Source organism: Lissotriton vulgaris, chromosome 12, assembly GCF_964263255.1.
Source record: "Lissotriton vulgaris chromosome 12, aLisVul1.2, whole genome shotgun sequence".
NCBI classification, from domain to species: domain Eukaryota; kingdom Metazoa; phylum Chordata; class Amphibia; order Caudata; family Salamandridae; genus Lissotriton; species Lissotriton vulgaris.
The window spans coordinates 732,960,244-732,977,715 of NC_141700.1; the positions used below are offsets into that span (position 1 = coordinate 732,960,244).

The window sequence follows — 17,472 nt, forward strand, 5'->3', positions numbered from 1 at the left end:
CCAATATGGGAATCGCCGGGAGCTCCCACCTGGACAAGAGATGCGTTAGCTGTAAATTTGATAAAGGAGCCCGCCTTGCAAAGATGGAAGGATTTATTTCAAGATGGAAATTTAATTTCTTGGAGTTCCTGCCAACAAAAGTGGGGCCCAGTTTTTTCAAAATATAAATACTTACAGATCCAAAGTTGGGCAAATCAGGCAGAATTAGAGATTGGATGGGAAAATGATTTTGAACTAAAGTTGGAGTCAATGGTTTTTAAGAAGGAAGTTGCCTGCTGGTATTGGCGAATACTGGAAATCGAGGACGGAATATTTGATTTACCGGAGACCCTGTGGAAGAAAAGCTTGCCAAGGATTGCTACAGAAGACCAATGGCAAGTAACTATGAGCATGCTATACAGAATTGTCAAACCTGCAAACCTAAGGCGAAATGTTTTATTTACCATTCACAGGGCATACTGGTCCCCGTACAGGCTCTCTAAATTTAAGGATGGAGGAATTGTCGAATGTCCAAAATGTAAAGCTCCAAATGTCGATGATTTACATATGTTTGTATCGTGTCCGAATATCAAACAATTCTGGACTGACGTGAGTAACTCTTTCCAAATCATTGAACCAACCCATCGAGGTAAGCCCTGAATTAATTATTTCTGGGAGATATGATTTACAAAATAGAGTTTTGGGTAACAATGTTAGATTTATTTTTTATGCTATGTTGTTAGCACGCCGAGAGATATGTAAATTATGGGTCTCACCACTTAGTCCTATTTTATTGGACTGGATCCTAGCCATGAGATACATGGCTAAGCTTGATATGTTAGATCACTAAAAGAAATAGAGGTTTTTGGATACCCTTCCTGCTAAATTTTGGTTAAAGTTATATTTATGTTAAAAGTCCGATGATTAAGCCAGTGCCTGTCTCGCTGGTATATGGAGCAACCGAGGACGAGCAATAGAGATGGTGGAGGATACACATCTTGGGTCAGGTGGGCAAGAAGGATAGTTGAAAGAAGACCAGACCCAAAAATATGTGTTGTCTGCGCCCCATTACTCTAAACCAGCATAAGAGACAATAACAGCCCAGTGGTGGATTAGTACAAAGTTATGGGCGGCAAGACGGCAAATGAGGAATAAAAAAAATAAAAATAAAAAATATATATATATATATATATATATATATGAAATGCAGCAAAACTAAAATTAGGCACAAACCCTTGATCATCGCTTTACTTTATAATAGGTTGAGGCAGAATTACATCTTTTGGGGAGACCCTCTCCTTTCGTTTATTTGGCGAGCATGGTACGTGGTTTGTACTTAATATATGTGCATATATTATGTCACTTTTCAGAAGTGCATTGGAAGTGCATTAGAACAATGTCAGTAACAAAGCGGAATGACAATATGGCGCTCTATTTTGTTTTAGACTTAAACTGATAGGAATAAGCAAAGCGAATTCTGGGTACTTATGGAAGAAGGACTTAACTGAAATTACAAATAAAAGACTATGCAAAAAGGTACCAAGGCCTTTTTTGCCTTTATTTTTTATTTCTGGTTTAAATGATACCCTTTTTTATCAGTCTTTTGTTTAAGTAAATCGAATGATTTTGAGCTTAAAATGGTACACTTTATGTTTAATAAATAAAAATGATCATGTTATATGTACACATTGTCATGAATCTTGTATGCTCGAATTTTCCCTTTTCAAACAGTCATATCTGTAATTCTTCCAATTTTTGTTATTTCCCTGCGTTCTATGTTGACTAATTTGATTATGAAAATCTAATTAGAAAAATCCCTGTTTTCCTAATGATTGGATTCTGTGGAATTCACTAGATAATTGCTAGGGTATAAAACTGCATATCCAGGTCTCCCAATATGTCCTAATCTGTTAGCTTATAATAAACCAGCTGTGAACATTTGCATATAGGATAATCTCCCTGTACAGTCCATGTTATGAAGTTGCTGGAACCGATGTAACACTTTAATGTCTCATCAATCCACCTTTTTGTATAAATATATAATGTTGATTTTATTGTTTTATATTTTTATAGCCTTGAAGAAGTCTCGTGGAGACGAAACAGGCAGAGTCAGGTTTGATCAAGTATCATGTTTTTTTAATTAAATGAAAATATCTATCAAAATAAAGAAAGAAGAAAGTTTCACATAAACCGAAGTCTCCAGCCAATTGATTTTCTTTGGGAGCATATTCATTGTGTTTGCAATTGACATCCTCCCTGTAATAAGCAAAACAAAACTCAGGCATATTTTCCAAATAGTGTTACAAACCAGCTCTCTGCCATGCTTGATGCAGTCTCCCAGCACATAAGCAGAGTAGCTGTAGAGGTTAGAAATTAGGAGGAGAGAATGACTGTGCTGTACATGAAACGCAGCTACTGACACTAGCTGCAAAGAGAGGGCGAAAAAAATAAAAGTGCACTGAAACTAAACATATTGCCACTAGTGAAAGTATTCATGTAGCAGGGGTCAGTAGCCAGGGCAGTAACATAACAGCCACAAGGCGGGACAAAAGTTCACTATTCATCAACAAAAGTAATGCAATTGGTCATGGCAGACCAAGCAACCAATGAAAAAGCAGTGGGCATGTTCAAACCTCACAGAGTGAATACAGCATGCCTCGCAGAGCAGCGCATGCTCGCTGACTCTGGGCTCGACCTAATTACAGACCAGGAAGTGTAGGTTTTTCCCTCTGTGAAAGAAACATTTCGGTTCTGAACTCTGCTTCTAAGACCTTCAGTAGTGGATAGAAGGAGATGCCTCGCATGCAGCTGTGCTAGCTAGGCTGCAGTGAGGACTAGGCCTACTTCTGTCCCAGCAGCCCGGGGGAGCCAGGGAGTGGAGGCTGGTCCAGGCACTGGTGTGGGCAGCCTTCATGCAGAGCTGGCGCCTGGAGGAGTCCCCAGCGGGGTGCATAGTTGCGGCGCCCCTCGATGCCAGGAAAGGGCTGCCAGAGCGTGCCGGCCGCACTAGGCCTGAAGGAATCCTCTCACCTCACGTGACAGGGGCGTCGACATCAACTCCGCCCCAAAGCGCTCCGATTGGGTCCTGATGTCGCCCCCCGCAGGCCGCGCTGCCATTGGCAGCTGCGGGAGTGCCATTGCTTCCTATTTGTCCCCGAGTGCTGCCAGGCTGAGGAAAGGCCCGGGATCGGGCGAGACACTGGCGCGGGGGCTCGGAGCGAGTCGGGAGCCCCTGCCGACTGCACGGGGCTGAGTGAGCCCCTGAGAGCAGGAGACCTCCCTTGCTTTCTGATTCCACCGCAAGGGGCCAGAGGAGGCCTGAAGCCCGAAGGTAACGTCCCGGGGGAGGGCGGACAACACGAGCAGAGCAGGGCCTCCCAGGAGTGAAAAGGAGGCCCCGAAACCGCCCCTCCCCTCGGGAGGACTTGACTGGGCCCCGTTGGCCCCATACCACATTAAGAATTGGCCCAGACTCTGGAAGATCCCTAGACCCAAGGCCAGTCGAGTTAACCCCTGCCTGGGGTAGAGTTAAAGGCTCATCTTAGCCCTATACATGTTTAGTGCTGGCTAGTGCCAGGGTTCACTTCTGCTAATGAGATGGTTTACCTTCAACGCAATGGTTTTCTCCTGAATAGTTAAATGTTGCCCTACATAGGGAGCCGATTTCTGGCTTGATGAAATGGTTATTCCAGATTGATTTTAGCTAATGCAACGGTTTACTTCTACTAAATGGAAGGTTCTTCACCCCTGATGCAATGTTCAGAATTACTTTGTGAAATGTTTCCTCTTGCTTAATAAGAGTTGGCCTGATTTGTAGGGATCTGATTACTCCTACTTCATGAAATGTTATTTAAATGTCTTTATAAAGAATTCCTTGCAGGTGCTGACTAGGAGCAAGGCTGTTGCCAGGCCAACAGTTATTCAATATTTAATATTTATGTATTTAAAGTATTTATGGCCAAATAATGTAACACCTGTGCTTCTAAGGGAAGGTAATAAGTCATTACTACTGTGATTTTTGATTGCCCTGATCTTGATTTTAGATAAAACGTATTTATTTGAATCAAACCTACTGGTGTGGTCTGTCGCTGCGTGCACTTATTGTCTCAGTGGATGCGTGTGTTGCAGTCACTTAACACCTAAGCTTCGGGTGCCTACCGCCTCGGTCCATGCTACCCCCCGGGGATCTGGTGAACCCAGTCCCTACACAAGTCTACTGGTGATGTGGTAGAAGGAAGTAGCTTGCAGAGTCATCCGTGCTTCTCATACATTTGAGTCGGCACTACAACAGCTATTTTTAACATTCTTTGGTGATCCAGTCATTAAGTGGCATGAGCGGAAAGAGTATTTTCTTAATTATATTGACACCATTGAGGATAAAGAGTTGCAGCAATAAAAAAAAAAAAAATACGCTTAGCCTTATTAGGTCCCCAAGGGCTCATAGTGCACAATGCCATGGAAGAAAAACCTCACCATTCTAGTGATTCTAAGGTTTACCAACAAGTACTAGAGGTTATGGATAAATATGACTACTTCCAGGCGTAATTTTTTTCAGGAGCAAACAGACCAAATAGAGCCTGTGGAAAACTAGGTCTCACCCGTAAAAAAGTCTTGAACTTGTGTAGGTTTGGGAGATTGCATGATGAGCTAATTAGTGACCAGATCAACATATATGTCAATAACAAGCACATTCAGGAGAGGTTGTGGATATATGTGGAGGCATCTTTAACAGATGTGATTGCAGTGGGTAAGAAGGCTGAAATTTCAAAAATGTGCAAAAGCAGTTGGGACAACTTCAAAGGAAGAGTCCAAGGATGAAGAGTGCAAAGTAAATTACAAAGTCAATAGAGAAATCCAAAGTACAGGAGGACACCAAGAGTGTCGGTAAGAGTAAGGCGAGATAAAGCTACCGATGTCGGAGTAAAGATCACTTACATATAATTAAAAATAGTCCTGCAAGAGACCAATTGTGTGCGGAGTGTGGCACCAAAGAACATTTCTCGAAGGTGTGCAGGAAGGAAAAAGCAGGTAAAACTGTAGCTAGAGTACGGGAAGGAATCTGAATCTGGCTCAGAATAGTCTCAATCAGAGTCAAACCACAGGGACAAAATCTTTGTGTGCTGGGTATCAATGAACATGTTAATGGCAGCAATGTCAATCTCCGTTGTAAACACGATATCAAAACTGGTGTGTGACATTAAGATTTCGATTGTGGCCGACTGGGTCGCCATACACAATCATGGACAAAAAGGTGTGGAAAGAGAAATTTGTAGAAGTTTTAGGGAACTCCCTATCCGTACCAGATGTAACCCCTGAGAGCTTTATGGAGGACCCCATTCCTAGGATTGGGTTTAGGAAATTGCTTTTCTCAGTTTGAACTCAAATAACAATGTGTAAACTTTACGTGGCTGAAGAGGGATCTTCCATTCTAGGATGGTTTGATCAGAGGTCCCTCAACATTATCTTGGAGCCTAATAGTTATGAACAAGTTTTAGTGTTTGAGAATGAGAAGCATGGAGAGTTAGCTTACCAAGAGCAATACCAATTGTGTTTACGGGGAAGATAGGCACACTAAAAGTTTTTTTTACATAGAATTGTGCCAAAGAAGAAAACTATTCCCAAGGTACAAAAGGTCAGAGGCATTCCATGGATTTTCAGAGGAAGAAGTGAGCAATGAGATTTAAAAATTGCTCCTTGCAGGGGTCCTGGAAACAATGAAGGCTTCTGAGTGGATCTCCCTATTGGTGGTGGCCAGACGTGCCAATGGGAAGATCCGCTTGTGTGTGGACCTCCAGTACCTTAACAGAAACATTCTAATTAAGGGATTTCCGTTACCCAAAATTAACGAGCTTGACCGTGACTAAAGGCATAGAATGGTTTTCCTCGATTGATCTGTCTTCTGCTTCCCACCAGGTGAAACTTTGTGAGGAAAGTAAACAATATTTATGACACCCCGCTCCCACACCAGATCTCCAAGTTTGCTGTCAATTTGCTTGCAGCCCGATTAGACTTGCAGCTGCTGTTTTCCAAAAGTTAATGCACAAATTGTTTAAAGGGAAGAAGGAGGATATTCTTCCAGAATTACATTTTGGTTATGGGAGAATACATGGACCAGTAGGACTGCAGGTTGCATGATGTTTTGGAAGTTCTGAAGGAAAATATGCTTACGTTGGAGCTTAATAAATGTAAGTTTGCAGTGAAAGTGTTAAGACTACCTTGGAGAGGTCCCATCAAAAGGAATTAAGTCAAAACAAAGCCCACTTAAGGAAGTTCCAGAGCCAACTAAGATGAACTACGATCATTCCTTGGGCTAGTGAAAGTTTATGCTAAATTTTTGAAGATCTTTTCAGATAAAACCTAAACGTTACACAAGCTTCTAAAAACTGGGTCACACTTGCCTAGACAGACACTTAACAGATTGATTTCCTAAAAGTTAAAGACAGATTATATGGCTGGGAGTCTGCAAGGTTTTAGCGTTATGACTACTGATGCAAATTACAAAGGGATAAGAGCTGTACTATCTTGGAAGGGCGAACAGCCATCACATCGCAGCTCTTACATTGCATGCGGTTATGTCGCATGCGTTAAACATGCGACGTTACCACCAGTAAACAATACGATGCGTCACGTTATATCGCGTGCGCTTTTAAAACGCATGTTATGTAATGGACGGCCGCTGGAAGGAAGTGTGCCGGGACAGACTAGGAAGAGACTACGTTGGAACCGGAACCAGGAGAGAGGATCCACCAGGAGAGAGAGAGGTAAGGGACAGTGTTTTAGGCTTTAGGGCTTAGGGTAGAGGGTAGTGTCAGGGGCTCGTAGGGTAGTGTTTTAGGAATTTGAGCTTAGGGCAGTGTCAAGGGTCATAGTGTAGGGTAGTGGTTTAGGGCTTAGGGTAGTGTCAAGGGGTTGTAGTGTAGGGTACCGGTTTAGGGCAGTGTCAAGGGTCATAGTGTAGGGTAGTGTTTTAGGGTTTAGGGTAGTGTCAGGGGGTTGTAGTGTAGGGTACCGGTTTAGGGCAGTGTCAAGGGTCATAGTGTAGGGTACTGTTTAACAGATTAGGGCTTAGAGCCGTGTCAGGGGTTTGTGGTTAGGGTACTGTTTTAGGCTTTAGGGTAGTGTATTGTTTTGTACTGTAGGGCACTGTTGTGGAGTGTGTTATGTACGATAGTGTATTAGTGTGGGGGGGTTATTTGGAAAAACAAATTGTGATGTAAAAGCATGCACGGGATTTGGGTGCATTGTAAAGGGATTTTGTATGCATTTCAAAGGAAATGCGAAGTAATTGTTTGTGTTGTACAAACTTGCGTTGGGACGGTTCATGCAAACTAAAAACTGCGATGCAAAGGCATGCGTTGTTTTAGTTTGCGATGTACATACATCCCTTGGAAGGGTCCCTGGGAAACATATATAAATGTTTTGCTATTCAGTTATAGAAAGAGGCACTGGCCATTGTATGGAGTTTGAAGCGTTTCAGGAATTGTGTGAGGGTATGAAGTGGAGGTAAAGTGTGACGATTAGCCTTTACTTAAGGTGTGGCCCTCTGGTGCGCCACCTAGAACTCCGAGGATGTCTGTACGTTTATTGGATTACAGATACACTTTGAAGTATCTTCCAGGTGTTAGAAACAAGGCAGCTGACTGCCAGTAGGTTACGATTACCGCTGGCAGCTGCCTGCCAGTAGGTTACGATTACCGCTGGAAGAGAGGGGGGTCACAGATGATAAAGAAGAAACGTGCGTGGATTGGATGGGTGATGAAAGGATGGACATTTCTGAAGAGTGGTGCAAGACAAGGGAGCATAATGCCACCTTGGAGAAGGTGAAGAGATTTTCATTGAAGGCTGGCCAGAAAATAAAGGATTGGATGATGGTTGAATGGCTTTTTGGGAGATTGGAGTGAACTCAGTCATGAAAGAGAATGCTTGCCAGCTGGTTATCCCACGGTTTTATTCGGCCTGCAAGGGTGGGATAGCCTTTTCCACTTTGATCCCACAGCTTTGGAACAACCTTCCCGGAGATTTGCGTAAAGAACCGGGTCTCCTTCCTTTTAGGAAAAAACTTAAAACTATCTTGTTTCAGGAGGCACTGATCGCAAATTAAGCCTGTCCATTCCGGCTCAAATGCATTGTCTGGTCTAATTCTTTCCTCTAGAAGCGCGAAGAGACCTGATGGTGAACCTGCGCTATACAAGAACTAATAATTAAATACATTAAATTAAATGTTATGAGGGATGTGAAAGGTGTCCCCCCCTTAAGGAAATTAGGGAGTCTGTCAAAGTTGTGCCATGATGGACATTTGGGTATTGTCAAAAGTGAAAAGAGGATTCAAGAGAATCATTGGTGGCCTGGCATTGAAGCTGAAAGCGAGAGAATTGTCAGGGATTGTTATTTATACATGGATGCAGATTAAGTCACAGGTGCAGTTAAAACCCCAATTGCGTGCTGTATCTTGTCCAGAAAGGGCTTGGGAGATGTTGAGTAGGCATCATGGAGCCTATTGAGGGCAAAGGGGAAGAATCTGGGGATGCCTTAGTAACTATTAATTATTTTTCAAAGTGGCCTGAAGTAGCATTTAATAATAATACTAATGCAGAGAATGTGGTTAGGTTTCTAGATTACATTCTTCAGAGAGAAGGGCTACCAAAGATGGTCATTACAGACAATGAGGTTTGCTTTCGGAGTGAGATGATGGAGCAGATCTTGTGTCGCAATGGAATTGAACACAGTCACTTTGGTTTACCATCCCAGTGTCAATGCAAATGCTTGTTTTTTTAACCACCTCTACCGTATTGCCACTCCCATCAGTATAGTCCTCATGCTTTCCATGTGATTGAGCAGGTACAGGGAAAGCATATGGACTATACTGATAGGAGTGGCAATAAGGTAGTGGTGGTTAAAAAAAAAAACAAGCATTTCCTATGCAATCGGTCTCGACTTTGGGATCTTATATGTATTTATCTATGCAGCATATTAGCCTTGGAGCTGAAACATCTACTGTTTTACAAGTACCACCTATCCCTGCCCTTGATGGAACTAAAGAGACTTGTTGTAGTTGTTTTAGAGTATCATCATGTTAGACCTAAAGCATTTTTAATGCAATTTACAAGAAAGCCATATATGGTGCTTATTTATTATATGCAACTACTATTGACAAAGCAAATAATTTAAACAACCCAACAAGCTCACACTTTTTCGGCCTTCCTAGCCCTGCTCAGCTTTCTACTTACTGCAGCAAGGTAGCAGGGTTTAGGGGACTGGTAAGCAATGAGGAGAGAAGAAAGAATGCAAAGCGAGTGGTGGGGGTAGAAACGAGAGGTAAGAGCGGAGGAGGAAAGATGACAGCCTGCAACTGCACTAATATAGAGTGTTGCACAGCAAACCCTTCACGGAGGGCACTGTAGCACTAACAGAAATATTACCCAATATGGATGTGTGTTTACTGACCAGTGTGTGTGCCTTAAAAATTACCCAACGCCATCTAGGTCAACAAAACAGGAGGGTAGCGGGCATGGCAATGTGAGGGACATCACAAGGGTGACCTCTGTATAGTTTTAACATTAGATAGGCATGAAATTGTACCCTGAACCTTATATTATGAATTATAATTGAAGCACCAAGAACACTGGGTAACTTTGGTAGATGGAGGAGGACGGCGTGGACACTCTGCCCAAACTTAATCTGCACAGACAGGATCCTATTATGTAATATGACAGAAAAATGAGTTAAATATTCCCGTATGCGCTCACTTGGATCTGAAGGTAAAAGCGTGCTCACTATTCCTCGCACTAAGCAGACTAGATTAGGAGGCAAATCCTTCTCTTATCTGGCCCCTAAATCGTGGAATCAACTGCCATTAGACTTTCGTCTGGAAGTCAACTACCTGACTTGCAGGAAAAAACTCAAGACTCAGCTCTTCCAACCTTCCTCTCCCCTTGTGTTGTGTGTTATTTCTGTCATTAGCGCGGAGATACCCCATTTGGGGCGAGTTAGGCGCTTTATAAATGTAATAAACAAATGCCCACCATCAATGAAACTGTAATAGCCCTAAGAAGCCACTGGAACACCATTCCTCCCACTGGTACCAGCAGTTCGCCATTATAACACATTTCCCCCACTGGCACCAATGACATCTCCATTGCCACATCACAGTTCTTTGCCTTTCACAGCCAGCCACCACCTCTGTTTAAAGACCAGTCCCAGGATGCTTGTTTCCAGTCCAGGGAAGACATGGCTTGGCAGTTTGGGCTGGACTGTTCCCATGAGGCACATGGTCAGACTGATTCGCATATGGCCATGTCTGAACTGGGGTGGCAGAGTGAGCTAAAGAACGGTGATGGATTGAACCCAGATCAGTTGACTGGGGGTGAGTGCTTGCTTTGTTTAACACTCAGTCCATCATCCCCTTTGGATTTTGCGATCTACTAATAAAGACAACTATTTGCATGAATTCATATATCCCACACCTAACCTATATTAATTTTATCTACCACATAGAAACTGGAGCAAATGCATGGAACTGGGTTCTTAAGAGCGCAATTATAATTCCACCAGTAACCAATAATATACTGTAAAAAATACACTAATCTTGTGTTCTGGAGCAGTGTGCTGCCGAGAGAAAGCGCTTCAGGGTTTCATCAGGGACAGTAAGCACTAAATAAATGCAATTAAAGCAATAAGATATAGAACCCACCTGGTCCACATTTATACCATAACACTCAGAGGTCGAGCAGACAATTGTAGTAAATCAAACATTAATAACTCCTTATACTTAACACACTTACATTCACCTACGATGAATCGTGTCATGTCCATCACCCAGTACTGTACCAGTCCAAGGCATTAAACCACCTATAACCAGCTAAACAGACATGAAGCAACTTAGATCGGTGACTTGACGCTGACCAATGGAGGACTTCAATGTAGTCCATCACTGCATGTCCAACAAGCAGGATATGAGGACCACTTCTTGACCTCTAAGAAGGACAGTTAGATATGGGATGATATTACTAAACTCTACCCCAGTAGATCACCCCCACCCCTTCTCCCTCCAACCTCTGCCTGTTCAAGACCATAAACTTCAGAAAAAATATCTCAGAATGTACATCCCAGTACAGTCACCACCCCAATGCGCTGCGAGCAGAAGACATGCCATATAGGGGGGGGGGGGTTTCAAAGCTGCCAGCTTACTGAAAACCCTAAACTATGGGCCTATCGCGCTCACTTCATTCGGGAAACATCACTTACAACGCAACTTTTACAACAGTGCCTTTACGACGCAACTTTTACAACGCAAACCATTACAACGCATTGCGCTGGGGGGCGCTCTAGGATAGGGAATAGATTTAATGTACTATCCAACACCTTCCCTACTATCCACGGGGACTGGAGTTGGAATAGTAAATTAAACTATTCACTATCCAACGCCCCAAAGCACTATGCGTTGTAAAGGCATGCGTTGTAAAACCCGCGTTGGAAAAGCATGCGATGTAAAAGCATGCGATGTAATGTCGTACATCCCTTCATTCACCACACTGCTTCAAGCCTCGTCCCACAACAACCACACCCCAGTGGTCAACACGCACAACACTGAAACATGTCACACACAGGATCAAAACAAAGTAAAAGGCTTGCAACCACACACCGTGCACGGTGTTACATAACACCCATGTGCACGTTTACTTCAAAGCCCCACATAGTGGGAATAAGCAGTGCTTGAAATGGAAACAGACGTGCAGGTACTCCGTACCAGAGTCCCGGCTTGTTTGAAAAGTGCCGCTACTCTCCAATTAAAAGTATTACATTTCTCTTGCGGTACTCTTCCTCTCAAAACAAAAAGGTGCTGGTACTCAGTAACGTACAGTACCAGCCCATTTAAAGCACTGATAGTTAAGCACTATATAAATATTGAATAAGTTGTATAAATGTTGCAATACAATCTGTGCTTAATTTGAGCCGGTAGGGGCCAACAGCACTCATTTTTGGGAACTGGCATTTATGTTTTACAATCAGACTTTTCCCGAAAGCAACCGAAGGAAAAACACTAAACGGAAAGAGGGAAAACGCACAAACAGGAAAGAAGGAGTAAGAAAAACCGTCCCCATGGAAGAGAGTAGGTGCCTGCAAGAGTGAGATAAAGCGGCAGGGAGAGACTGCCAGTGGATTGAAGAGGCCTGAAGTGGATTAAGGACACAGCCTTGGAATTAGAGGTGCTAAGATTTAATAGGGGGATTTTGAGCAGCGCGCTAGGCACCGGAATTTACTATTTTACAAATTAAGCACTGGTACACAGACTGACGCATCACTAATCGACTGAGCTAGCTTGCCAGGTTTGAACCCATGACCCAAAAGGTACACACAAATCTCGGCTCATGAGCGTTAGCACAGTGTGATTTTTGCACGAGACCCGCGGGCTGCCACAGCAGAGCGGCATTAACCTGCAGGGGGTGCTCGCAGCCACAAGTGTGCAATTTATTCGAACATTTCTGACATGGTCTGGGTGGGGCAGGAGCAGCAGAGAAGAATGCAAGTTTACGGTCGATATTGGATAAGTTCAGAGAGGGGCGTGCGGCTGGGGTTGGCGGTCGGATAGGAAGTTGGGGTGCACTTTCCCAGTCAAACCTCCCCCCCCCCCCTTACTTACGGAGCCGGCGGTGAAGTCCCGTCCGTAGTTGTTGAGGGGGTGTTTGGGGCTCTCCCCCCGCTCCCCCACCAGGGTGACGGAGATGTGGTCCACGGTCCCGGCCTGGAAGAAGGAGCCGGTGGTCACCGTCACCTTGTACGTCGCCATCGTGAGGAGAGTGTGGCGGAGCGCTCCTCGAAGGACAGAGTAACTACAAGGAGGAGGAGTTTGGGAAGGAACCGGGGCGCCTCGAAGGCAGGGCGTGCATTGACGAGAGGGTGGAACTGAAAACGCACATCAAAAAGACTCGTTTTGCCACTTCAGCCGGCATTTATAGCCAACGGCATGCTGGGACGTGTGAACAGGAAAAGGAAACTACAAGTCCCAGAATGCAAGGATGTTAGCCGGTAAAAAACCAAGAATGTCTAACGGAATGTCATAGACTGGCGCCCCTCGTGGCGCTGCCAAAACTAGAGTTGGTCAAGGCAGCAATTTGAAAGGGAGAGATGTCTGGCTCAACTCGAGGTCCCCTTGGACCCTCGAGCCCAGAGCGAGCCGAGCCTTCAGGAGGCTTCTGCCTGCATCCCTGCTGTAACTTCATGCACCAGGAATTAAACTCAGTACATTAACATTTGGTGTAAATGCGAGAAAGACAGAGCAATCTGTAGCCGAACTGCATTATTTGACCAGTCCCAGCTCTCTAGCATGACCAAATTGTGTGATCCTAGGTAATTATTTTATTTCATCGTGCCTCCTCTTTCTTGATAACCTCAGGAAATCACCTTGTAATTCTGGATATGTGCGGTACAAAAATCTTTCTTTTCTTTAATAGAGTGTAACATGATTCCGTGTCTAGTAAACTAGGACATGTAGATTGCACACGAGAACTGACTTGCCTCTTGGTTCACTGATGGCATCGTGTCAAGGCCGAGGGCATGAATGCTTCCAAATTCATGTTTGAAAACGATAACTTCTAATAAGTGCCTCTAAACAGTGTGATAATCTGATGTACTGATGTGAACTGCTTCTGCATGTTAACAACACTCACGTTTTTGAATTTAGAAGACTGTGTATCATATTTTTACTTGATGTTTGTTGCATAATTTTCAATTCAATAATCTTTATTTCGTTGGAATAGCATCATAAAAGATATACAATTAAAAACATTTCATTACAATTTATAATTTTCTAAAATACAGAGTAGGTAACGGAATCTACTTAAAATCACATGGTAATTAGAGCTTTTTTCATCCCGGTATACATCATCTTGTTTATGTGGAATTTCATAACAATCTTATAATTGTGGTTTGGAATCATCACACATTAAATAAATATACTATTAAAATATGAGCAACCTTTTTACATGATAAAAAGTAATTAAATGGGTAACCACCAAGGCATAATTTTAAAACTTATACACTGCGAAATGTCAAAAAATAATACATGGTTGGTGTACTTCACAATATAGTTTAGATACCTTGCCATCCTACGCATTTTAGCGTTTTTAATGAGCATGAGAAATATAAAAATTGAACCTTAACGTTTAGAGATGTAGACCCTACTTTATTCTAATAAAGTTAGCAGCGAGAAGAAATCTACTAAGACCGAATACAATTACCTGACTAGTGTCAGTTGCATAATTTATATGGCAAACATTTTCAAGGGCAGACTCGTGTACGGGCTCTTGGAGCCACGCCAGACCCCTGGCTCGGCTCTGGCTCGGCCCTCCTTGTTCATTTTTTGGCTTGTCCACCTCTACCTGTGAGCCATGCAGCAAACAGGAAAACATGACAGAGCCTTTCAAGTTAAACACATTTTTTTACCTCGAACTCTTTTTGTGTTGTCGGCTGTCAGATTACTGGGTGCTAGTTGCATCAATTGAAGTCTTTCACCACTGGTGACCAGGTGGACCCCAAACTGGATAACCAAGAACTCTTCTCCACCCCTTGACTCTCTCGGGGTAGTGAGACAGAGCTGCCCAAGACCTACTCAAGGAGCTAAGATATGGGTTAGACATGCAGAATACAGTTTACACCATAATGTCGTTTCCAGATGCAAGGTCCAAGTCTCATCACCTGGCAGCCAATGCCCTATTAGTTTTTTTGTAGGACAAGAGTTACTCGAGGTTAGGACCTTCCATACCTCAGTGTTTGTGGGATTGTGAAAGAGACTAAAGTACATCCTCCTGTGAAATGTGACACTTTCTTTAATCTTTCGTTTGATCATCACTGCTAGGAGAATTATGAGTAATGTTTTTCATATGTAACTTTCTTTTTATTTTTTATTTTTCACAATCAGAGTGTGTTCTTCATCTTCAACATGTATATCATGTATATCAGAGTAACAGGTTCTGAAAACAGACAATACGTGTTTCGCCCCCTTAGTTGGCCAGTTTCCTCGGGGCTTTCTGAAGGATTTAGCATTCAATTTAACATCATGATTGACACAGTTCTAGCAGTCAGTTGTATCCCTCAAGTCACATATAATGCAATGTTTTTTTAGGTCAAGGATAAGTTATATCAATGGACTGGTCATGTCTCGTCAGGTCCTGGGAATAATTCCCGATGTCAGTGTTTGCTAGCTTGAGTGATAAAACTGATTGCCGGGACTATGTCAATCATGATGGTCAATGGAATGCTAATGCCTTGAGAAAGCCCCGGGCAAACTGGACAACTAAAGGGCGAAACACGAGTTGGCTGTTTTCAGAACCTGTTACTCCGATATACACGATATACATGTTGCAAATGAAGAAAACTCTCGGATGGTGAAAAATGAAAAAATTAAAAGAAGGTTGCATATGAAAAGCATTACTCATACTTCTCCTAGCAGAGATAATCAAACAAAAGATAAAAGAAAGTGTCAAATTTCACAGGAGGATGTACTCACTCAGTTTATTACACCGTAATGCCAGTTAATAAGTTCAATGTCCAGCCTCTTTTTCAATTTATAAAACAAAAGTCCCATAATAAACACATGCAAAAAAACACTATACATAAAACTAAGATACTCAGTGAAAACCAGAAGTCTCTATGACTCTCTGGGCAAAAGAATTCTGACCCCAAACAATATTATAGCGCAGAGACACTAACACTATAAAATTATTTAATACAACGGCAACTCATGCACTTGTTCTTCCTAAACTTGACTATGGTAGCCCAACTCTTGTGGGCCTCCCGAAACCCTCACTTGCTTCTCTCAATGCCACTCTTAATGCAGTAGCTAGGCTCACGACAGGATGTAAAAAAGAAAGCAATCACATCACCTCTGACCTTCGAGCTCTGAATTGACTATCATTCCAGGTCAGGATCGATTTCAAAATTGCTTGCATGTCTCATACGCGCTGCACCACAACACCCCTCCCTATGGATCCCAGGAACTGACCCTTTCTGGTGGAAACAGATCATCCAGACGTATGAACTACCTACAAAAACTCAAGAAAAAGAAAACCTACTACCGCTCCATGGCCCCAAATATCTGGAACACTCTCCCCACTGAGATCAGGTGGAACCCATCCACATCCTTCTTCAGGAAAAAAGTAAAAAAATATTCTATCAAACAAATTCCTATCTCACTAAGGTCTTGGCCACGCCCTGTTTCCTGTCTGACTCGCCCTTCTTTTGCCCGTTGCCTCCTGTCTCTCCGCAAGAGGCCTGAGTCTGAGACCTAATTTACACTTCACCCCCTAAGTTAGTCCATGCATCAGTACCTTGAGGAAAACTGTGCATCTACTCTCCTCATCCTTGCATCTCGCCATCTCCGCTACCTCAGAACTTCTTGTATGTACTTTTATGTACACCATCTAAACCAATATCTATTGCAAAACAAATCTGTGAATCCAGACCGTGATGATAGGCTGCTGGTTTTGTTGGCTTTGCTGTCAATTGATGTACCCCTGCAATAAGTTGTCATTTGTTTTGTCTGTGGGATTCCAATCACTTGGTTCATCCTGGGTTATTGCTACTTCCAAACACTGCCTTGCTCTGTCATCTGCATTTCCTTCATAGAAATTTCTAATTCTGCAAGCGCATTCCCTCTGGTAATGGCTTCCTTTAGGGAGGATTGCTGGCTGCCAAAAAATGTTCTTGCATTATTTTTGCTTGTACACTGTACCATTAGCAGCTTGCACAGGTAAGGGTGGTGTTGCGGGCAGTGTGAGTCGACAGATGACAGTATCAGCAATATTAAATAAATAAATAAAACCACTTACCTTGCGCTCACCGCATCGTCGGCGATGTGGCAAGCGCAAGGTAAGTGGTTTTATTTATTTAACATTTATAATCCTGTCGTCTGTCGACTTACACCACCCACCACCCTGCCCACCTACCCCTCTTATCTGTGCAAGCCGCCACTGCACTGTACTATAAGCTGATCCTTAGCTCATTCGTCTGAACTGGTATTTTACTGCAAGTTCTCAGTATGGCCACAAATCAGTCTAGTTTTTCTCGAGGTCTCTCTGCTGGGTGCATGATTTCTATTTGGCCCTGGCAACATTTGACAGATTTAGCACATCTCATCCCAGCCTCATTTTGGTCTCTTTGTATACATTAGGGATCACAACTCCTTGGGAATCTACCCGGTGGCGTAACACAGGCCCCTGCAGTGCGGGGCCCCCCGAACTGCAGGGTTCTCCTTCAGCACAGTACACTGGCCCAAGAGCTCCTCATTAAATCCAGAGTGGGCCCCTCCATGTAGCTTTCAAGCCCCCCCCTCAAGTTTCAATAACCCACTGATTCTTCCAAGACAGGTAGACATTTACATGCGCACTGGCTGTCCTTCCTTGCCCTGTGCACTCAATAGCAATGCTTTTTTTCCAACAAGATAAAAAGTTCAAGTGTCAAGAGTATTAATATAATTCTCATAAATGTCAATCCACT

At 43.2% G+C, this 17,472-nt stretch overlaps 1 protein-coding gene across 1 annotated transcript in view; it reads right to left on the minus strand.

The window, feature by feature from the left end:
• The window catches only part of LOC147678428 (hydroperoxide isomerase ALOXE3-like), a 120,588-nt gene extending 107,685 nt beyond the window's left edge, over positions 1–12,903 (minus strand). The window contains exon 1 of the mRNA XM_086946024.1: positions 12,620–12,903. Coding sequence (XP_086802150.1) covers positions 12,620–12,766 — 147 coding nt within the window. The 5' untranslated portion in view covers positions 12,767–12,903. The remainder of the gene's footprint in view (positions 1–12,619) is intronic.
• Between the last annotated feature and the right edge of the window lie 4,569 nt (positions 12,904–17,472).